Here is a 24,471-nt window from a genome sequence, read left to right on the forward strand (position 1 = left end):
CGCAGAGCGGTCAGAGTGCCCATTATGATCTCCGTCCACTGCCGAAAGCACCTTTAATGGGGACTTAAGCATCAGAACTGGACCATGGTGCAATGGAAGAAGTTTGCCTGTGGCCTCTTTTAGCAGGATAATGCACACTGCCACACTGCAAAAATTGTTCAGGAATGGTTTGAGGAACATGACAAAGAGTTTTAGATGTTGCCTTGGCCTCCAAACTCCACAGATCTCAATGCGATTGAGCATCTGTGGGATGTGCTAGAACAAAGAATCTGATCCTTGGAGACCCCACCTGTCAACTTGCAGGACTATATGAACACTATATTGTTAGGAATACAAACATGTATTAGGTCTCTGGCCTCCCCTCAGAGTGGAATTAAAAGGTTTTAAATGTACCTTTTCTACATCGCACTGCCTCCATGGCTGAGATGATCAATCTTGATGATCTCAGCCAATCCAATGCTTTCCTGTAAGAAAGCATTGGGAGGCTATTGTGCATGTTCGGCAAAACGCTGCACTGCACCAATCAGCATTTCCTCATAGAGATGCATTAAATCAGTGTCTCCATGCAGATCGTGAAAACGCTGAATGTAGGTGCTGCACACAGTGACTGCCACTAGAGGTGTTACTGGGCAGCAATGTAAACACTGCCTTTTTTGGAAAAGACATGGTTTACATTGAAAAACCAGCGGTCAAATGGTATAGACACCAGAATCACTGCATTAAGCTGTAGTGGATCTAGTGACTATAGTGTCTCTTTAAAGGACACATTCAGAGGTTTTGTGGAGTCCATGCCTTGACGCATCAGAGCTGTTTTGGTAGCACGAGGTGGGCCTTCACAATATTAGGCAGGTGGTTTTATTGTTGTGGCTGACCAGTGTACATTCAAAAGTAAGGTCAGGTAGCTTAAATAGGTATGAAAAATGTATATTCCATTGTTTCTATTCAAAAGTATTTAATACTTCTCTATAAAGCAAAACAAAATCTAAAAATTATATATTACAGTGCTCCACTGGCCCTATCTTCTATTTTATGGATATGAATGTATATGACACTTGTAAATAGCAGGGTGGGGACCTCCCTACTTCCAGTCAATCCAGAGGGTCAAAGCACTCTCTATTCATAGTTTGTTTGAAAAGGATTCCAACAACACCATTTGAATAAGGGCAAAACAGAGAATGGGAGTGTGGGGTAAGGGAAAATCCGTTTGTAGTAACCTTATAAACTCTTGCGTGCATTGACATCTGGAAGAAGGTGTTGAAGAAGAAAAGAATAAGCAGTGACAACTGCAATTGGCGATCCAAGTGCCTAGGACTAGCTTTGATGCTGTAATTATGGAGTAGTGCAGAGATTTGGTTTTGTAATAAACTCGTTCTTCTGTGTGTTTTTCCGGTTGATTGGAATAATTATTTTATGTATATTTCTTCTTGAGTAAAAGGCTCGCCAGGTCTATATTAACCAAAAACACGAATACGCAATCTTACTTACGGTTTCTTCAGGCTTATTCTTACAGTTACTGATACATAATAAAACAACAAAGGATGTTACAGGATAATGGATGTTCAACAGCAGGTGGTAATTGCTTGACTCCTGAAGGGAGAGTTTGAGTCTGCATAGTTAGACAGCCGGACAAGAAGAACAACCTCGTGCAGCAAGCAACAGCAAGACATCGTGGTCCTTTGTCCCCTATTCTATATAGATATGACCATAATGACGTCAGAGTATAACCCTAGCCATATAAGGACAAGACCCCCAATCCACATTCCAGAGTTCTCAGACAAAGAAAGCCTTGTGACTTATTGATACCATCTGTTACTTATGTCAATCCAGACATCCATACATAATCAATAGAAACATAGAATATGCAATATTCTACAGGTTTTGATATTAAATAGGAGAAGGTTAAACATTTTCACTCACCACTAGCCATTAGCAAGTGAAAATTTAGCCCTGGCAAGTACAAATTCATCCATGTTGAGTATGTCATGGACTCTTCAGGCTTGCAGTTCCAAGTAACTTTTAAAGTCTAGCTAGTAATGAATGACTTCATATTTTAAACTCTAACCTAGGAAATACGTGAAATACGTAAAAAATACGTGAAAGAGATGATGTATTGTAATTAGCGAAGAATTATGTCAAGTGAAAATTGTTGATATAAAACTTGATATAAAAATTGTTGATAAAAAATTTAAAGGAACACTATTGTGACAAAGTGCCCTTCGCCACTTGGTCCTGGAGAGGCCTGCTTGCCAGCCTCCTCCCCTGTGACTATGACTCTTTGATGCCCCTATTCTACCTTCAGACAGACTATTTATGTAGGTTGCTTTATTTCTCTTATGTTTTAGTCATTATAGGTGCAGGGTGTGTGTAATGTAATTGTTTATAGTGTGTGTGTGTACTGTGAAATGTATTGCCTGCTCTCCTGTACTGCTGAGGATTGCTACCAACTAGGTGGATTTGGCTATGGAGCTTGTGTAGTGCCCTCTGTTGATAGCAACAGTAATATGCACTACCTGAATAGCAAGACTTGTAATTTGCATATTCGGGTAGATTTGCATATCGATAATTCTGCATGCAGGAGAGAGACATTTTGTGTTAATTATGGTCTTCCCCACTCATTTATAAATATGTAATTATGTTGTAATAAGTCACTGTATGTTGCCTGCTATGATTTGACTGTTTGTAATTGTATTGAATTTTCACAGCAATGTTAATGTTATGACCATATGGGCTAGTCCCAAGTAAAATAAAGTTTTAGACAGTTCTTCTTGATCCCTCAAAATGTAGCCTTGTCTCGTTATTGGAGGGAGCTATTATAATCACACTGGGGATTGCTATGCTCTGCATACTCCCCTGAGCTTGAATCACTTAGTTTTTTTAAGAGCTGTTCCTGTTACGCTCTCCTTGGAGGAGAGGTCTTCCCCACACAGTCCTGGAAGCTGGAGGTTCATACAGGGTGGAAGGAAGAGGTCTTTCCCACACGGTTCTGGAGGACAGAAGCTGATCCAGGGTGGAAGGAAAACGGCGAGACTCCAGTCAAGCTATAGGGCTCTCTTTACAGGAAGTGTTTATGGAAGGCTGTGCAAGTCACATGCAGGGAGGTGTGACTAGGGTTTATAAACAAAGGGATTTAACTCCTAAATGGCAGAGGATTGAGCAGTGAGGCTGCAGGGGCATGTTCTATACACCAAAACTGCTTCATTAAGCTAAAGTTGTTCAGGTGACTATAGTGTCCCTTTAACAAATGTATTGCATTGTAGAAAAAAGCATGTGATGTAAAACTCAATGCACTTTAGAAAATCTGTTAAGTCTTACATTTTATGATTCTAAGTGATGGAATATTAGGGGTCAGATGGCTGCTTGCTCCTTTGTAAGACATATAACACAAATCGAACGAATATAACTGGTTTGATTGGCATATTAAGATGGATTTGATTCACCTTTCTAATCCAACCCCTGAATTGCTTGGCATGTACAACTCTTCATGGTATCAGCATTTGTACATACTGATGCATCTTCACACATGACAAAGACATTGTGAAAAATGTATTTCCTCCTTGTGTATCTACTCAAGTTATGTATCTCATATCTATATATCACAAAACATTTTGCCATTTTGACCAGATGCATTTGTCTTTTGAGTTATTTGTTGAGTGCTTGTTGAGTTTTAGGTCAGTTGTATAAAACAACAAAAAACAGAAAAAGGAAACAATTAGGGTACCTTCCATAGGCGTACGCAGCCTATTGCATTAGGGTGTGCACCTTAAAGCACAAGCACACGCCGCGTATATATATGTATGTATATACATATACACATATATACACACACACACATACACTGCTGTGTGTGTGTGTGTGTGTGTGTGCTGCTAGTGTGATGTGTGTGTGAGGGTGCTGGTAGTGTACTATGTAGGTGAGGGTGTTTGTGTGTGCGCGCTTGTGAGGGTGCTGTTAATGTACTGTGTGTGAGGGTGCTGTGTGTGTGTGTGTGCACTTGTGAGGGTGCTGTTAATGTACTGTGTGTGAGGGTACTGGTAGTGTGCTGTGTGTGTTTGTTAGGGTCCTGTTTGTGTTTGTGAGGGTACTGTTTGTGTGCTGTGTGTTAGGGTGCTGTTTGTGTAATGTGTGTAAGGGTGCTGTTTGTGTAATGTGTGTAAGGGTGCTGTGTGTTTTTGTGAGGGTGCTGTGTGTTTTTGTGAGGGTGCTGTATGTGTGTAGGTGCTGTGTATGTCTGTGGGTGCTGTATGTGTGTATGTGCTGTGTATGTCTGTGGGTGCTGTATGTGTGTGGGTGCTGTATGTGTGTGGGTGCTGTGTATGTGTGGGTGCTGTGTATGTGTGGGTGCTGTGTATGTGTGGGTGCTGTATGTGTGTAGGTGCTGTGTATGTCTGTGGGTGCTGAATGTGTGTTGGTGCTGTGTATGTGTGTGGGTTCTGTATGTGTGTAGGTGCTGTGTATGTCTGTGGGTGCTGTGTATGTCTGTGGGTGCTGTATGTTTGTGGGTGCTGTATGTTTGTGGGTGCTGTATGTCTGTGGGTGCTGTATGTCTGTGGGTGCTGTATGTGTGTAGGTGCTGTATGTGTGTAGGTGCTGTGTATGTCTGTGGGTGCTGTGTATGTCTGTGGGTGCTGTGTATGTCTGTGGGTGCTGTATGTGTGTAGGTGCTGTATGTCTGTGGGTGCTGTATGTCTGTGGGTGCTGTATGTCTGTGGGTGCTGTATGTCTGTGGGTGCTGTATGTCTGTGGGTGCTGTATGTCTGTGGGTGCTGTATGTCTGTGGGTGCTGTATGTGTCTGGGTGCTGTATGTCTGTATGTGCTGTGTGTGGGTTCTGTGTATGTCTGTGGGTGCTGCATGTGTGTAGGTGATGTGTATGTCTGTGGGTGCTGTATGTGTGTGGGTGCTGTGTATGTCTGTGGGTGCTGTGTATGTCTGTGGGTGCTGTATGTGTGTGGGTGCTGTATGTGTGTGGGTGCTGTATGTCTGTGGGTGCTGTATGTCTGTGGGTGCTGTATGTCTGTGGGTGCTGTATGTCTGTGGGTGCTGTATGTCTGTGGGTGCTGTATGTCTGTGGGTGCTGTATGTCTGTGGGTGCTGTATGTCTGTGTGGATGCTGTGTATGTCTGTGGGTGCTGTATGTCTGTGGGTGCTGTATGTCTGTAGGTGCTGTATGTCTGTAGGTGCTGTATGTCTGTAGGTGCTGTATGTCTGTAGGTGCTGTATGTCTGTAGGTGCTGTATGTGTGTTGGTGCTGTGTATGTGTGTGGGTGCTGTGTATGTGTGTGGGTGCTGTGTATGTGTGTAGGTGCTGTGTATGTGTGGGTGCTGTATGTGTGTAGGTGCTGTATGTGTGTCTGTGGGTGCTGAATGTGTGTTGGTGCTGTGTATGTGTGTGGGTGCTGTGTATGTGTGTGGGTGCTATGTATGTGTGTGGGTTCTGTATGTGTGTGGGTTCTGTATGTGTGTAGGTGCTGTGTATGTGTGGTGTATGTCTGTGGGTGCTGTATGTCTGTGGGTGCTGTATGTCTGTGGGTGCTGTATGTGTGTAGGTGCTGTATGTGTGTGGGTGCTGTATGTGTGTGGGTGCTGTGTATGTCTGTGGGTGCTGTATGTCTGTGGGTGCTGTGTATGTCTGTGGGTGCTGTATGTGTGTGCGTGCTGTGTATGTCTGTGGGTGCTGTATGTGTGTGCGTGCTGTGTATGTCTGTGGGTGCTGTATGTCTGTAGGTGCTGTGTGTGGGTTCTGTGTATGTCTGTGGGTGCTGCATGTGTGTAGGTGCTGTGTGTCTGTGGGTGCTGTATGTCTGTGGGTGCTGTGTATGTCTGTGGGTGCTGTGTATGTCTGTGGGTGCTGTGTATGTCTGTGGGTGCTGTGTATGTCTGTGGGTGCTGTGTATGTCTGTGGGTGCTGTGTATGTCTGTGGGTGCTGTGTATGTCTGTGGGTGCTGTGTATGTCTGTGGGTGCTGTGTATGTCTGTGGGTGCTGTGTGTGTGGGGGTGCTGTATGTGTGTGTGGGTGCTGTATGTGTGTGTGGGTGCTGTATGTGTGTGTGGGTGCTGTATGTGTGTGTGGGTCCTGTATGTGTGTGTGGGTGCTGTATGTGTGTGTGGGTGCTGTATGTGTGTGTGGGTGCTGTGTATGTCTGTGGGTGCTGTATGTCTGTAGGTGCTGTATGTCTGTAGGTGCTGTATGTCTGTAGGTGCTGTATGTGTGTAGGTGCTTTATGTGTGTGGGTGCTGTATGTGTGTGGGTGATTGTGGGGGGTGGAGGTGGGGGTACATTACTCAATATCCCCCCTCCCTTCTTACTTTATGTGGGGAGGGGGGATTCTTGTTCCTTGCTACATTCCCTGGTGGTCCAGTGGAGGTGGGGGCAGATCAGTTAATATCCCCCCTCCCTTGTTACCTTATGCCTGGGAGGGGGGATCCTTGTTCTGCCATCCTTCCCTGGTGGTCCAGTGGTGAGTGAACTCTAGCCTGCGGGGCTAGAGTTCACTCTCGCGAGATCTGAGCGTTGCCGCGGCAACACTCAGATCTCGCGAGAGGAACCCGGCGGAGCTGCTGGCAAGAGCTCCACCGGTCCTCTCCTGCCTCCCTCACTGCCTGTGGGTCGGTGGGGAGGGAGGCTGAGAGCAGAGCCGGTGTTTGGATCTCCCCTGCCGGTCTCAATACATAGGCGTGCCGCGGGGATTAGGGTGTGCCCAGGCACACCCGGCACACCCCGTGCGCACGCCTATGGTACCTTCCTTTAACCCTTGGCTTGTGTGCTCTCAATACTTGCAGTAATACCATAACGGCTTGGCTGTGCCTCAGTTGCAGCCATCCAATTTGTGGACACTAATTGGATAGTCAATCTATTTAAGCAGAGGTAAGGTAATCAGGAAACCATAGAAACATAGAATGTGACGGCAGATAAGAACCATTCGGCCCATCTAGTCGGTTCTTACAATACATCAGCCATTGCTCGTTCCTTTTTAGGTCAATAGGATACAACCATTAGCAGCACAGACATGGGACAATGTTAATACTACGACAATCTCCCAGTTAGAACACTATTAAAATTAGAGTTTTGAAATCCCAATCTATTATCTTCTTCATTAGTTCAATGGAACCTACATTTGCAGTCCACAAAGTCAGGAATGACTATTTGTCACTACCAAGTAAATAATGATAATTCTACTATTTAAGGAATACAGAAATAATTTGTTAATATTCTTTTCGTGTCAGTTTTAGAACACAATATGCATAATATGCAACACTTACCAAGAGGTCTTGAAGAAATTCTCATTGTCCAGAATTTGTGCCACGTGTTTCGCATGTGAATCCATTGGATCATTCCTGCAACACATCAATAATATACCAAAATTAAAACAATAACATATGTTATTTTTTTTTCATACCGCTGCACAGATCCAATGGTTGCTAATATACATAGCAGTTCCAGGTATTTTTCATGTGTCCCATATCTGAGGACAGCAGTGAAAGGTACCCAAAAAGGCCAATTCAGACATATCATTAAAAGTGATTGTGTAAGTGCAAAGGTCCATGAAGGTTTACTTGTGCACACATAAGAGCACCTTTTCAGTGCTTTTCTCTTTAACAGCCTGAATCGCACCAGAGTGGCACCCCCTTTTCTGTCGCTACTATTGCCACGAATTACCAGTGATGCGTGATGTAATATCAGCGCTAGTCTGTAGTCAGCATATCTCTCATGTAATTTCATTTCTCCCACTATTTGATGCATGGAAACCAAATGATATTATGTTTTTATTGGGTTCAACAGGTTTTTTCTATTGGGTTTTAGAGTTTTCATTAAAGAGTATAACAAAATATTGTATCTAATATTGGTTAACAACCTATCTTATCACAGTATTACTCGTATGAAATACAGTAAGTCACATTTGAAAGAGAGTGCAGTAAACAGTATCAAATACATTGTAGATAGTCCTACGTAGGTTGGTTTAGAAGAGTACTCTCGGATGGTGATTAAAGGGTAATATAAAAAAAGGAGAAAAAATAATAAAACATAAAGTATAACAATGACACTAAATGTAAAGTATCTGGCAGGTATGGATTCTATGAGAGATATTAGGACCAATCAAATATAAATAAACTTTTAAATGGAGTTCTATTTCTGATAATGTTTGACGAATCACTATCTAAACCTCTCGATTCTTTATTCAGTAATAAATATTTTCAATATAAAGATTTACGCCCATGTGTTTGAAATGGGCTAAGAAAATAAAAAGGCAGTTGATAAATTCATACACAATAGAATTGTACAGATAAAAGAAAAAGATAAAAAATGGTATTCTCCATGCATTTAAGTTATTCTCTCAGTTTAATTAATGTGGTTCCTTTCTGTATTTTTTTATATAAATATTTTGTAATTAAATAATTTTCCTTTGTTAAGGTTATTTAAAAATAAGCATATACTGTTGGTATTTTTTTGGAATATCGAATGTCTTGGTACCAATGTTTATTGGGTACATAATTCATAGGTTTCTTTAGGCATTTTAGATAAATTGTTGCAGTTACAAATCGTATTCTGTCTATAACTTGTTTTTTGCTTTTTCCCAAGATATGTATTAAGAGGATATTATTATACATGTTCCCTTCATCTAACAAATATGTATTTGTAAAGTGTGAAAAATAAAATATGGAACGTAATATTCTCTATCTTGAAACTGGGTGCCTCCATTTTAGCTTTATATCATTCCCTCCGTATTTTGCACCTGGCAGTTAGTCTACACAAAGCATACAGAGAAGAAATTAAACAATGTTTCTATTTTTCTTCCTCATTTACAATGTATGCCCTTACTGTGCCTGAACTGAACTGGATTGTCATGTAATATCCTAAATCTTTGATATAGAAGTGAAAAAAATGGTGTATCACGTGAAAACAGGTTAGCACAAGTTGTAGTTGATTCTGTTTTTACTTTTGACAATCTTTATTGAAATTTGCGAGATAAGCAAGAACATTTCCATTGCATAATGTAGAAAGTAGGCAAAAAACAAAACAAAAAAAAACAAAAAAACCCAAAATAGATAAGATATCACAATAGAACGGAGTGAGATAGCACTGGAAAAAAAATGATAGGTAGACAAATATCTAACTATGAGTATTCAGAAATGACAATTAACCTTGCAAATCATTGCATGAAGACAGTCAGCACATCAATGCAGGACTGAAAGTGAGGTTTAATAACGTTTAGCATACATTGTGCCACTAGGGAATATAGAGGCAGGAGAGAGGAAAAATAAGATAAGAGGTGGAGGAGGAAGAAAAAAAGACGGGGAAAAGTTGTCAGGACCCTGTTAGATCCCCAGACACATGGTCCGATGGCGTGGATATGAAGTCATAGTTAGTGTTCTTAGCCATATTATCTAACCATGGCATCCACAAATTGGGTGCATTTAGCGGTCGGTCATATTAAGCTGCAGTATAATTAATATTAATTTATATTGCGCCAACAATTTCATGGCGCTGTACAATAGGTGGACTAACAGAGATGGATTTGCAACAAGACGAGTTGGGGGCCCTGCTTAATAATGTAAGGGGTAAAAGGTAATTTGCAATGTTTAATTGACAATATAATTTTAATCTTCTGTATTAATAAATAAACCAGTACATTTCTAAATATTAACGATACAGGTTAGGGATCCCCAATCAGTATGCATGATGTTTTGGGGAGCTTTTTGTTCCCAACAAACAGAAATAAAACAATAATAAAACAATGCAGTAGTTGAGAGCGCTGCCTTAAAGGTAACCAGTGTATCAGTGGAGTTATTGCACACAGACAGCAATAAGAAAATACACTAATAGCACACCTCAAATTTAACAAGCATTGCTACTGGCTGTCCCAGGACCAGGGACAAACTAATTATTATAATTTATTATTATTGTTATTTATATAGCGCCAGCAAATTCCGTAGCGCCGTACAGCTAGTCCCAGGACCAAGGACCAAGGAGAAACTAATTATTATAATTTATTATTAATATTATTATTGTTATTTATATAGCGCCAGCAAATTCCTTAGCGCCGTACAGCTAGTCCCAGGACCAGGGAGAAACTAATTAGTAATTAGATATTATTGTGATAGTGCTGATATGCCAGACCCTTCATGGTGTAAAAAGAAAAATTGTGGTTCTTAAAGAAGCCTCACAGGCCATTCAAAAAAAATAATATGATACTAAATATGAGTGCTGCCTGGCTGAGCATGATGGGAGTTGTATTCCAAAGCAGCAGGATCATTACTTGCCTATGGGTAATGGCATTTTAATATATGTTATTGATATCAGTGGGATTGCATGGTTACCTGGCTTGCTGAGCTGGTATTGAGGACTTACATACACCCTGGGGTAGGTGGTAGGTAGGTGGGTAGGTAGGTACCTCTCTCTTAGTTTCGGCGTGGGTTCCACTTCCTGCTTCAGAGATGTTACCACGTCTCCATGGCAACGGACCCGCCCATTCATATCCAGATGGGGGATAACCCCCACAATAATAAGACTGTAAACATACCAGAGCCAGAAATAATATATCCACATAGAATTATGCGCTAATGTAACAGGACAAACTGCTTACGGGCTAAAGGCTCTCTGTAAGACATCGTGAAACAAGGTGGCATGTTGGTATAGTCCGTTGCCAGGCAGAAAGCTCTCCCTGCAGAAAGCATTGCAGTATGTATTTTGGCCAGGAGGGGTCAGTCTCCTAGTGCAGCACTGTCCAGCTTAGTCTTAGGCACTACAGTAATAATGGCTGCATTGACTGCCTATCAATACAATCCAAATCAGCCAATAATTAGAAAGGTTATCTAGTGCTGTGTAACAAATAGATGACTGATTGTCAATCTATAGCGCCGACATATTGGAAATAGGGTTACCAATGACATGTTTGTGTTAATTTGTTTGTTTGTTTGTTTGTTTTTGTTTGTTTTTTATGAGGAATGCTTGGAGGAGCTGCCTTTATTTTATTCATTACATACAATAAAAATGCAATTATTTATTTTTCATTGAACGCAAATCCAAATAAAACCGTGAGCCGTCTTTATATTTCTGTATAGTTATCACTGTTCAAAATAAATGGTTTGGTGTGCTATAATAACATTTGTGAAGATCACCATTCAGATAATATACACACACTGGTTACCGGTCTCCCGGAATAAACTGGTAATACGCCAGTTAGGAAATAGTAATAATTACAGCTTTTAATCATAAAACAAAACATAGTGTAAACCTGTTTAGATACAATGATAAAATATAAGATAATTATTGCACTCACAAACGGTCCGCCGCTAATAATCAATAGGTGAAATTACCTGCCACAAAGGGACTCCAAGATGTTCTCACACAGCTCCTAAATACACCAAGGTTCCAGGTCCCAAGGAGTAGTGGAAGAGTGAATTCTGGAGTAGGACATCCCAAATGGAGTGAGTGGAAAGTTGTGGAGGCTTGTCTTTTATAATTGCATCTAAACAGTTTTACGCTATGTTTTGTTCTGCTAAACCAACTCAACTGTATTGTGATCAGGGCTTGCACAATGCGAATGAGGCAGGTAGGAATGAAAGTGAAAAGGGACATCCACATAATGCCGGGACACAAGGTTTCCCATAAGAACAATGCCCAGAGCATAACACTGCCTCTGCCAGCCGGCCTTCTTCAAATTTGCATCCTGCTGCCATCTATTCCCCAGGTAAATGATGCACTAGGCCAACCACCTGATCTAAACTAAATTTGGGAATAATCAGACCAGAAAATCTCTTTCCATTGCTCCATGGTCCAGTTCTGATGGTCATTGAAGGCACTTCCGGCGGCAGACAGGGTAATCGTGGGCACTCTGACCGATCTGTGCCCACGCAGACCCATATGCAGCAACTGCGATTCACCTTGTTATCATGGCCAGCATTAGGTTTTCCAGCAATTTGAGCTTCTGTGTGATTGAACCTTACGGACTAGTCTTCACATCCTATATGCATCAATGAGCCTTGGAAGCCCAGGACCCTGATGCCGGTTTAAATGTCTTTCCTTGCACCACTTTTGGTAGGTACTAACCATTGCATACTGGGAAAGCCCCACAGGACTTGCTGTTTTGGAGATGCTCTGACCCAGTCATTTAGACATCACTATTTGGCCCTTCTTAAAGTCACTCAGGTATTTTCGCTTGCCCTATTTTTCTTCCTTCCAACACATAGAAACATAGAAACATAGAATGTGACGGCAGATAAGAACCATTCGGCCCATCTAGTCTGCCCAGTTTTCTAAATACTTTCATTAGTCCCTGGCCTTATCTTATAGTTAGGATAGCCTTATGACTATCCCACGCATGCTTAAACTCCTTTACTGTGTTAACCTCTACCACTTCAGCTGAAAGGCTATTCCATGCATCCACTACCCTCTCAGTAAAGTAATACTTCCTGATATTATTTTTAAACCGTTGTCCCTCTAATTTAAGACTATGTCCTCTTGTTGTGGTAGTTTTTCTTCTTTTAAATATAGTCTCCTCCTTTACTGTGTTGATTCCCTTTATGTATTTAAATGTTTCTATCATATCCCCCCTGTCTCGTCTTTCCTCCATGCTATACATGTTAAGATCCTTTAACCTTTCCTGGTAAGTTTTATCCTGCAATCCATGAACCAGTTTAGTAGCCCTTCTTTGAACTCTCTCTAAGGTATTGTGGTGGAATCTCGGTAAAAATAAATTTAGTAGGCCGAGATTACCACGTGGCATGTGTACGTGCATATGCTGACGTATCGATCAGTTGGTTGCACGAGGCAAGATACGATCAGTAGTGTACGGAGCATGTGCAAGAATACAGGATATAGTATTCCCCTCCTCCATTATGCTGGACAAGCCATGCGGTCAAACAGGAAGTTAATTCTTATTTGTGTTGATTGGTTAAGAGAATGTGCGGGTGGAGCTTAATATGGGAGGAGTTATATGCCTATATAAGGAGCCTGCACTATTGTCCGGGGCTCAGAACTTGTGGTATTTTGGTGACGCTAGTCCCTCTGAGTCCCGATCGGTGATCCAATAAAGAATCTCTTCCTTCCTGAAGAAACCTGTGTCCATCTCTCTGTGCTTGGCTTCCGTCAGTTTCTCCGGTATCATTTGGTGCATTGGCCGGGAAGCTCATCGTTCAACGGTAGCTGAGAGGCAGAGGCGTGAGACGGTCTATCTTTGCCCACGTTCTCTACGGCTGCACCCCTGAACTTCTGCGTGGACCTCCCTTCGTCTCGGCGCCACTGGGCCGTTGTCCAGGAGATCATCGGCCTCTACGTGAGAAGTGCTGGGGTGTCCCCGTCGATGAGTGTGAACTCAGGTTCAGGAACGAGGAGGTAAGACAAGTGCTGTTTTAGACGGCAGGACCCACTAGGGGTATACCGATTGTGCGGTAGGCCCAAAGGGGTTTTGAATCTGTGTATCTGCCCCCTCTGTCGGAGGGAAGGAGCGAAGGCGCACCGCTCGATCGAACGCTCTTTAGTCAGACCGTTTGATTCTGTTAGTCAGGCGGGGCTCTGGTGTAAATAGCCCTAGCCGGACACCGGTGTCTTGTCTAGACTAGCGTTCTAGGGTGTACATTTTGTTCGCTAGGTCGGAGGGACCGGGAGACTAAGAGGCGTCTGTGTAAATTCGGTCCTCTAGCTCGCTATATATGTGGTGATTGGGCAGTGTGGCTAACCAAAACGTATGTAGATTGTTTTTAGGTAGTCCATTCAAGGTACTGGCCAATAGTTTAGTTGGGAATTGTAAATGTGTTAACGATTGTTTTAGTAAAGTGTATATCTTGTTAGATAGCGCGAGCTCAGCCGTCTAGCGAGAGTGTTAATAGTGTGTTGCTGTATTATAGTGCACGGTACCATAACCCTGTATATTTACTGACACTGTATATAAGTACTAATCATTGTCGTCCATTGCATGTTTAACACCATAACCACTAATAATTGTATTGTGACCTTAACTTGTGCTTTGACCTATGCTAACCGTACTGTAACCGCTATTTGTAAAAGACGATGTTACTGGGGTGTGTTATAGACGGGTAATTCGTATATAGAGAATTATAGCGTGGGTGACTGTATAGTTACGCCAAAGGGCATAATATTGATTATATAGTGACTGGTGTAACAGCTGTGTGTGTACGGGAATTCCCTGAGTGTTTATTGTTATTGTGTACGTTTCACTTGGTAACCGTACCACGTGGTGCTGTTGCCAGAGGAAACGGGTGTGACTGTTGAATAGTACGCGTGCATAGTATTCGTTGTCGACGACGTTCCATTGTTAAGTATGGGTGCGTCGCAGTCAACGATTCCGGATCCCTTAGGTTGTATGGTGAAGAATTTTAAAAAGGGATTCAAAACTTGTGATTTTGGGGTTAAGATGTCTCCTGTACGTTTAGTTACTTTGTGCACTAGGGAGTGGCCTACTTTGGTTGCGGCATGGCCGCCACGTGGCAGTTTGGATCCAACTCTGGTACAGCGCTTACACGTGGCTGTATCGGGTAGGCCTGAACTTTACGGCCAGTTTCCTTATATTGACTGTTGGAGACAGGCCGTAAATGACTCGCCAAAATGGCTCCAGACATGCCACGAGGAGCAGTGTCGCCTCATGGTAGCTAGGACTTGTTCGTCCACTAGGACCGGTGTTAGGCCCATTTTGGACACGCCCCCTGAGTCCGAGATCCCTTTGCCGCCCCCTTACTTTCCGTTAAGAGGAAGTGACGCAAACGCAGGAAGTCCTGCACCCCTCCCCTCATTACCCTCATCCACTTCCGCTTCCTCCTCCAGTACAGGGTCCACCCCCCCTCGTACTAAATCTCCCCTTCCGGAACCAGAACCCACCCCCATTAGAAACGAATATCCTGATTTGGCGCCACTTCAGACTTCCGGTCAAGCTTCATCTAGCTCGGCTCGAAGTGTTTTATTTACAACCTTTTCCCAAAGCCAACCTCCCACATCCCCATACCCTATCTCTCCCCGACCGGAACCCATGACTGACGCCTCTTTACGTAGCCCCATCCAAACCCGACAGTTGACTGGTGCCCAACAATTAAAGCACTATCAGATGCCTCTTCGTCTGAATCCCGGGTCAGCTTATATCGATGCCGCAGGTCAAATGGCACACGCTGACCCAGTCTTCGTATATGTCCCATTTACCACAACCGACCTTTTAAACTGGAAGACCCATAATTCCTCGTATACTGAGAAACCACAAGCTATGACTGATCTGTTCACCTCAATAGTACAGACGCATAATCCGACATGGGCTGATTGCCAGCAGTTACTAATGACTTTATTTAACAATGAGGAAAGGACAAGAATAAATCAAGCAGCCATAAAAGCACTAGAGGATAGAGCCCGTGCTTTGAACCAAGCTAATCCAGCAGCATGGGCCGCAACACATTATCCCAACACTGATCCCGATTGGAACGTAAATGGTGCTGATATGGTTCAACTCAGAGCCTATAGAGACGCTATAATTGCTGGCATGAAAGCAGGAGGAAAGAAAGCCATTAACATGTCGAAGACAGTTGAGGTGATCCAGAAAAGCGATGAAGCGCCCAGTGTCTTTTATGACCGATTATTGGAGGCATACCGCTTGTATACCCCCTTTAATCCGGAAGACGCAGATAATTCCCGAATGGTTAACTCCGCCTTTGTCAGCCAAGCATACGGAGATATTAAGCGCAAGCTACAAAAGTTAGAAGGGTTTGCAGGTATGTCCATCACCCAACTAATGGAGGTAGCAAATAAGGTTTATATGAACAGGGATACAGAAAGTAAGAAAGAGGAAGAGCGCAAGATGCGTAAAAAGGCTGATATGCTAGCGGTAGCGATCGCAGGCGTAGATAGACGGGGCCCGGATAGAGGCGATAGTAGATGGAATGAGGAACCTCTAAGTAGAAATCAGTGCGCTTACTGTAGGGAAGAAGGGCATTGGAGAAATGAGTGTCCACGAAGAGAACAGTCTGAGAGAGACAGACCTAGGTCAGGTTACGGAAACTTTAGAGGCAGAGCGAGAGGTAGAGGAGGCCCCGGAGGGAGTAATGGTTATAGAGGGAGTAATGGGAACAGAGGAAGTGTTAGGGAAGACAGGTATATTCCAGCAGCGCAAAGGTCCCGCGATAGAGAAGGTAGGGACTTTGTAGGATTGGCTGACACGGTCATGGAGGACTATTGATACCGACCGGGCTCCATCCCCCTTGGTCGAGCGGAGCCTATGGTCGATGTATCAATAGGGGGAAAAAGGAGTGCGTTCATGATCGACACTGGTGCTGAACATTCAGTGGTGACTAATCTAGTTGCTCCTCCATCTGGAAGGACTATTACTGTGATAGGAGCAACTGGAAGAAGTGCTGAAAAACCGGTTCTTAAAAGTCGACTCTGTACATTGGGAGGCCACGTAGTAAAACATCAATTCCTTTATATGCCTGAATGTCCAGTCCAATTGCTGGGACGTGATATGCTATCAAAATTACAAGCGCAGATTACGTTCCTACCAAATGGAACAACATCTTTAAAGTTTAATGGACCTTCAGGTATTATGACTTTATCCATACCAAAGGAAGAAGAGTGGCGACTTTATACAGTGTTGACTAGCCAAAACCCTAGGAGTGATGAGACATTGTTTAACATACCAGGAGTTTGGGCAGAGAACAACCCACCAGGACTGGCCCGCAATATTCCACCTATAAAAATTGAACTAAAACTTGGGGTTTATCCAGTAAGCCTAAGACAATACCACATCCCGCAGAAGGCTAAGAAGAACATTCAATCCTATCTGGATAAGTTCATACGGTATGGTATCCTAAAATTCTGTACTTCCCCCTGGAACACCCCATTGCTGCCTGTTCAAAAGCCCGGTACAGATGAGTATCGACCTGTGCAGGACTTGAGAGCAGTCAATGATGCGGTTGTTAGTATACATCCAGTTGTACCCAATCCATATAACCTGCTTGCTTTAATTCCGGGCGGGGCTACTTACTTCACAGTCTTAGACCTCAAAGATGCCTTCTTTTGCCTCCGAATTGCCGCAGAAAGTCAATGTATTTTCGCTTTCCAATGGGAGAACGCTGTAACGGGCTCAAAACGCCAGATGACTTGGACAAGACTGCCCCAAGGGTTTAAAAATTCACCTACCCTATTTGGTTCAGCTCTAAGTCAAGATCTACTGGATTTCGAGTCTATCCCAGGAGAGTGTGTATTGTTACAGTATGTAGATGACTTGTTGATAGCAGCAGTTACAAAAGAAAAATGTCAGCAAGCAACGCACGATCTACTACATATTCTCTGGAAGGCAGGATACAAGGTGTCCAGGAAGAAGGCTCAGTTGTGTTTGCCAACTGTCAAGTATCTGGGATTCCATATCTCTGAAGGTCAAAGGATTATGGGGCCAGAGAGAAAAGAAGCTGTCTGCCAAATACCAATACCCAAGAATAGAAGACAAGTGCGAGAATTCTTGGGGGCAGCAGGCTTCTGTAGGATATGGATTCCCAGCTATGCGATACTGGCAAAACCTCTGTACGCAGCCATCAAAGGTACAGAGCACGACCCCTTCTTATGGACTCAAGAACAGCAAACGGCATTTGAAGATGTGAAGAAGGCTTTGATGAGTGCCCCAGCATTAGGTCTACCTGATCACACACGACCATTCTACCTGTACGTACATGAGCAAAGAAGAATGGCTGTGGGAGTATTGACACAGTACTTGGGATCATGGCAAAGACCTGTTGCCTACATGTCTAAGCAACTGGATGCAGTGGCCAGCGGACTTCCACCTTGTCTAAGAGCCGTAGCTGCAGCCGCCCTGCTAGTAGCTGAAGCCGATAAACTCACTCTGGGTCAAGAACTTTATGTACGAGTCCCACATGCAGTACAGACGTTGTTGGATTACAAAGGAAATCATTGGTTTAGTAACAGCCGTATGACCAAGTATCAAGCAATGTTGTGTGAAAACCCAAGAGTGCATTTAGAGACTGTAAACACCTTAAATCCAGCTACCCTTTTGCCACAACCTACTGAAAGTCAACATGATTGTTTGGAAGTAATGGATGAAGTATTCTCAAGTAGACCAGATCTTCGTGATTTTCCCATCCAGAACCCCGATGTTCAATATTACACCGACGGCAGTAGTTATGTGAAAGAAGGGATCCGCTATGCAGGATATGCAGTAACAACAATAGACAAGGTGATAGAAGCTCGGCCACTGGCAAAAGGAACATCAGCACAAAAGGCAGAATTGATAGCACTAACACGAGCGTTACAATTGGCTGAAGGTTTAAGAGTAAATATCTATACGGACTCTAAGTATGCGTTTTTAACCACTCATGCCCACGGAGCTTTGTATAAAGAAAGAGGACTACTGAATTCAGAAGGCAAAGAAATCAAGTACGCAGCTGAAATCCTACAACTATTGGAAGCAGTGTGGGAGCCGAAAGAAGTCGGTATTATACATTGTCGAGCGCATCTGAGAGGAGATGGTGATGTAACCAAAGGAAATCGGATGGCAGATAGTGCAGCTAAGCGTGCTGCTGAATCAGGAAGACAGGAGTATGTGGGGCATATAGCTGCTCTTATACCAACTCCACTGTCCCAATGGACTCCAGTTTATACAGCTCAAGAAGAGGAGTGGTTAAAGACTGAACCGGGAAAGTATTTGGAGAACAAGTGGTATCAGCTAGAAGATGGAAGAATAGTTATACCAGCATCACTAGCAGTAGAAATTGTCCAGAACTATCATAACGGGACACATTCTGGGAGAGACAGTACAGAAGAATCTCTCAGGAAACATTTCTACATACCAAGATTGTCCAACTTGACTCAGGCCATTGTACGTAGATGTGTAACGTGTGCTAAAAATAATGCAAGACAAGGACCAGTAAAGCCACCAGGAGTCCAGTTTATGGGGGGACTCCCCATGTCCGATCTACAAATAGACTTTACAGTGATGCCTAAATCGGGTGGACATCGTTACCTGTTGGTAATTGTGTGCACCTATTCAGGCTGGGTAGAAGCATGTCCTACTCGTACAGAGAAAGCAGGAGAAGTTGTGAGATTCCTGCTACGAGAAATAATACCCCGATATGGACTACCCTGTTCTATAGGATCGGACAATGGTCCAGCTTTTGTTCACCAGTGCCTACAACAACTGACTCATATGCTTGGTATAAAGTGGAGGCTTCATACCGCATATAGACCCCAGAGTTCTGGTAAGGTAGAGAGAATGAATAGAACTATTAAGAATCAGTTGGCTAAAATGTGTCAGGAAACCCAACTTAAGTGGAACGTTCTCTTATCTATAGCTCTATTGCGAATCCGCAGTACCCCTACCAGAAGGATGGGCCTCTCTCCTTTTGAAATCATGTATGGGCGACCACCTCCCGTACTTGGTAACTTAAGGGGGGGTTTGAGTCAGTTGGGAGAAGGAATTACCCGGCAGCAGGTTGTAGAGTTGGGTAAGACTATGGAGGAGGTACAGAAATGGGTACAAGATAGATTACCTGTGAATATTTATCCCCCTGTTCATAGCTATCATCCAGGAGATCAAGTGTGGATTAAAGAGTGGAATAATGTACCGTTAGGGCCCAAGTGGAGAGGTCCTTATGTTGTTCTTTTGTCTACCCCTACAGCGATAAAAGTAGCCGAAGTGACTCCGTGGATACATCACTCCAAGGTTAAACCAGCAGCAGTCGATTCTTGGCAAGTTACAGCAGATCCAGAGAATCCCTGCAAGATCCGGTTGAAACGCACTACTCAGTCGGAGTAACGAGGAATTATTGTGGATTACAAATTTTATTGTTACAGGTGTGAGTGAGAAGGCCATAATAAAGCCTGTCCGCTTACCAACACATAGTGTATAAGCCAGGAAAGTCTCGAAGGGACACCTGTGAAGACGAGCAGAACTCCATTCCCTGCAGCCCTCACATCCTGGAAGCTGAGGTTCCATCGCACGGACGAAGACTGAGGATGACGGCGAAAGATGTGCTTTTGATTGTGTTTATTTACATGTGTTTTTATATTCAGGAAGGTAGAGGTACCGACACTCCTAGCTGTGAGGTATGCATTAAGACTACGAGAACAGGTAACCATATTTCTTAAACCCTAATTTGGCATTCACAGTACGAGTGTAAAGGAGAGGTATCAAGATGTAGATACCTAAATATAGACTATAGTGTGTGCCATTTAGGAGTAGGAGAACCTAAGTGCTTCAGTCCAGAGTATCAACCTCGTACAATTTGGTTGACTCTCAGGAATGGAGATCCTCAGGGGACCCTAATTAATAAGACGGTGTTAGAATCCGTATATTCTTCGGGTGTTCTGCTATTTGATGCATGTAAGGCGATATCAAGTGGTAGAAAGCCGTGGAATGTATGTGGGGATCTTAGATGGGAGAGGACGTATGGATCTAACGATAAATATATTTGTCCCAGTAGCAAAAATAAATATGTGAGTCCTAGATGCCCAAATAAAGACTATAACTTTTGCCCATATTGGTCTTGTGTGGGGTGGGCGACTTGGGGACAGACAGTAGATAAAGACATGATAGTGACTAAGTTGCCGACTAGCCCATATTGTAAGTCTATGGAATGCAACCCAGTCCATATACTTATTAATAACCCCGACAAGTTCTTAGATAAGTATGGAAATTTATTTGGGTTTCAAATATACGGGACGGGTTTAGATCCTGGGACATTATTGTTTATAGGGATAGAGACTGATACGGTATCCTCCCAGACTCATCAAGTATACCATTCCTTTTATGAAGAGATGAGTATAGATAATAAGATCCCCCATAACGCTAAAAACCTGTTCATAGATTTAGCCGAGAGTATTGCCGGTAGTCTTAATGTTACCAACTGCTATGTGTGTGGAGGTACTAACATGGGAGACCAATGGCCTTGGGAAGCAAAGGAGGTGATGTCCGGTTCTGAGGCAGTTGACCAACTAATATCTACACAAGCCGATTATCATTTGAGTGTTAGAGGTAAATCTGAGTGGAGATTAAAGACCTCCATCATAGGTTATGTTTGCATAGCAAGGAAAGGAATAATGTATAATACTTCTGTAGGAGAATTAACTTGTCTAGGGCAAAAAGCTTATGATGATGATACTAAAAATACAACTTGGTGGTCGGCTTCAAATGTCTCAGAACCATCTAACCCGTTTGCTAGATATGCCAGTTTAAAGGATGTGTGGTTTGATCTATCTATCACATCTACCTGGAGAGCCCCAGCAAATTTGTACTGGATCTGTGGTAAGAAAGCCTATTCGGAGCTGCCACAGGACTGGGAAGGGGCATGTGTGTTGGGTATGCTCAAACCATCCTTCTTCTTGTTACCGATTGAAACAGGTGAGACTTTAGGTGTTAAAGTGTATGATGTGAATCATAGGAAGAAAAGGGGACCCTTAGAGATAGGCACCTGGGAAGATAATGAATGGCCTCCCCAGCGTATCATAGATTATTATGGGCCAGCCACGTGGGCAGAAGATGGTACCTTTGGTTATAGAACCCCTATTTATATGCTCAACCGCATTATAAGATTACAGGCGGTGGTTGAGATTATCACTAACGAAACATCACAAGCGCTCAATCTCCTAGTGAAACATAATACCAGGATGAGGACAGCAGTATATCAGAATAGATTAGCCTTGGATTACCTTTTGGCAGTAGAGGGAGGTGTATGTGGGAAGTTTAACCTAAGCAATTGCTGTCTTCAAATAGATGACGAAGGGCAAGCAATAGCTGAGCTTACTAGCCATATGGTTAAACTAGCGCATGTGCCTACTCAGGTATGGAAAGGGTATAATCCAAGTAGTTGGTTTGGTAGCTGGTATGAGTGATTTGGAGGGCTTAAGGCAGTGGTAGGTGGAGTCCTACTGATTTTACTGTTGTGTCTACTCCTACCGTGTCTTATACCCTTAGTAGTTAGGTCTGTGCAAAGCCTGATAGGAAGTATAGCAGAGAGGAAGGCTGCTGCACAGATAATGGCGATATATAAGTATAAGGCTCTAGATCAAGGAGAACCAATGCAGGAAGATGAATGTTGAAGATTCACATCATAAGATAAGTCTGGTCTGGTTCAAGGTAACTTGCGGTGTAAGCAAAACTAAGGTTATGTGATGCCTCAAGTAATTGTAAAATATCAAGAGGCATCAAAGGGGGGAATGTGGTGGAATCTCGGTAAAAATAAATTTAGTAGGCCGAGATTACCACGTGGCATGTGTACGTGCATATGCTGACGTATCGATCAGTTGGTTGCACGAGGCAAGATACGATCAGTAGTGTACGGAGCATGTGCAAGAATACAGGATATAGTATTCCCCTCCTCCATTATGCTGGACAAGCCATGCGGTCAAACAGGAAGTTAATTCTTATTTGTGTTGATTGGTTAAGAGAATGTGCGGGTGGAGCTTAATATGGGAGGAGTTATATGCCTATATAAGGAGCCTGCACTATTGTCCGGGGCTCAGAACTTGTGGTATTTTGGTGACGCTAGTCCCTCTGAGTCCCGATCGGTGATCCAATAAAGAATCTCTTCCTTCCTGAAGAAACCTGTGTCCATCTCTCTGTGCTTGGCTTCCGTCAGTTTCTCCGGTATCATTATCAATATCCTTCTGAAGATAGGGTCTCCAGTACTGTGTACAGTACTCCAAGTGAGGTCTCACCAGTGTTCTGTACAATGGCATGAGCACTTCCCTCTTTCTACTGCTAATACCTCTCCCTATACAACCAAGCATTCTGCTAGCATTTCCTGCTGCTCTATTACATTGTCTGCCTACCTTTAAGTCATCAGAAATAATCATCCCTAAATCCCTTTCCTCAGATGTTGAGGTTAGGACTCTATCAAATATTCTGTACTCTGCCCTTGGGTTTTTACGTCCAAGATGCATTATCTTGCACTTATCCACATTAAATGTCAGTTGCCACAACTCTGACCATTTTTCTAGTCTACCTAAATCATTTTCCATTTGGCTTATCCCTCCTGGAACATCAACCCTGTTACATATCTTAGTATCATCCGCAAAAAGACACACCTTACCATCAAGACCTTCTGCAATATCACTAATAAAAATATTAAAGAGAATGAGTCCAACTACAGATCCCTGAGGTACCCCACTGGTGACAAGCCCAAGCTTCGAATATACTCCATTGACTACAACCCTCTGTTTCCTGTCACTCAGCCACTGCCTTACCCATTCAACAATATTGGAATCCAAACTCAAAGATTGTAGTTTGTTGATAAGCCTTCTATGTGCAACAGTGTCAAAAGCCTTACTGAAATCGAGGTAAGCAATGTCTACTGCTGAAATTAAAAAACTGACTGTTCACTTGCTGCCTAATATTTCCCACCATTGGACAGGTGTCATTGTTACATTATAATCAGTGTTATTCACGTCACCTGTCAGTGGTTTTAATTTTATGGCTTATAAGTATAAATGGAAAGACCTTTATTAAATAATTGTTATTTTGTAAGGAATTTAGCTATTAAAAGATTAGGTCAGGTAGATTTAATAGGTTTCTATTATTATTATCTCAACAGAAAACTGTATGTTTTAACATATGCTACCTAAAGGCTGTCCACCTTCCATTATCCCCTTGGAGATTTATTCCCTTGTGTCAGTGTGTCCATGCATCCCCTCCCAGTCTGTCTGCATTTGTGTCACACCTTTACATTACCTTGTCTTTTGTAGCATTACCAAGCTGCATGGGAGTGAGAGTCCTGATAGCAAGCTTGCTGCCTCAGCATTCTTCATGCTAGATACTGGGTCCTCTGGGGAGAGGGCGAGGATATAACAAGACATCAATTGTTTTTTGTCACACACAGCACCTGGAGCCAATGTGAAGAATAATGACAGAGCATGCTTACTCGCAGGACTCTCACTCCCATGCTGCTCAGTCATGCTACATACAAAACAAAGTAATATGTGGCATGCCTGGCTGGGCACCTCCTGGTACCACATTGGTGGTACCTACAATGGGGTGGCATTTTTTGTATTGCCAGAGCAGCAATTGACCCTAGCAGCGGAGGCAAAATGCCACCAACTCTAGATCCTACCAGGGACCATGGAACCAAACAGGACCCTTTATGGGCTGACTGCTTCTACTGACGTCTTCACAGAATCCACTTGTTAGTGTGACATGATATGTCTTTCATATACCAATGCTGGCTATTAATAATGACGTTGTTGTCCATAATAAATTCCTGGATGTGATCCCTTAGTAACTCTTCAAATAATTTCCCAACCACAGGTCTGGGTAAATATCTTGTTACTCTATGCATGCTGGTTCAAAGAGAGATGAGTGATTTCACTGACTGCATTTATCTAAAACGCCAGTGTAACAGTTTGACATAAAGCACCTCTCACTTGACATTTACAGTTATAGACAATATTCTCTGTTGCCTACTGTTACTAAGTTTTGCCAACATATTGGCTTGCCAAGCAGCAAAATAAAAGTGATTTTTGAAAGAAAAAAAAAA

General features: G+C 42.9%; 1 protein-coding gene across 1 annotated transcript in view; it reads right to left on the bottom strand.

Moving 5' to 3' along the window:
• VWA3A (von Willebrand factor A domain containing 3A) overlaps positions 1-23,721 on the bottom strand; it is a 147,592-nt gene extending 123,871 nt beyond the window's left edge. Inside the window, exons 1-2 of the mRNA XM_063428878.1 lie at positions 23,670-23,721; positions 7,261-7,335 (exon numbers count right to left, since the gene is read on the bottom strand). Coding sequence (XP_063284948.1) covers positions 7,261-7,335; positions 23,670-23,686 — 92 coding nt within the window. The 5' untranslated portion in view covers positions 23,687-23,721. The remainder of the gene's footprint in view (positions 1-7,260; positions 7,336-23,669) is intronic.
• Positions 23,722-24,471: the final 750 nt, after the last annotated feature.

Source organism: Pelobates fuscus, chromosome 8 (genome assembly GCF_036172605.1).
Source record: "Pelobates fuscus isolate aPelFus1 chromosome 8, aPelFus1.pri, whole genome shotgun sequence".
Lineage (NCBI taxonomy): Eukaryota > Metazoa > Chordata > Amphibia > Anura > Pelobatidae > Pelobates > Pelobates fuscus.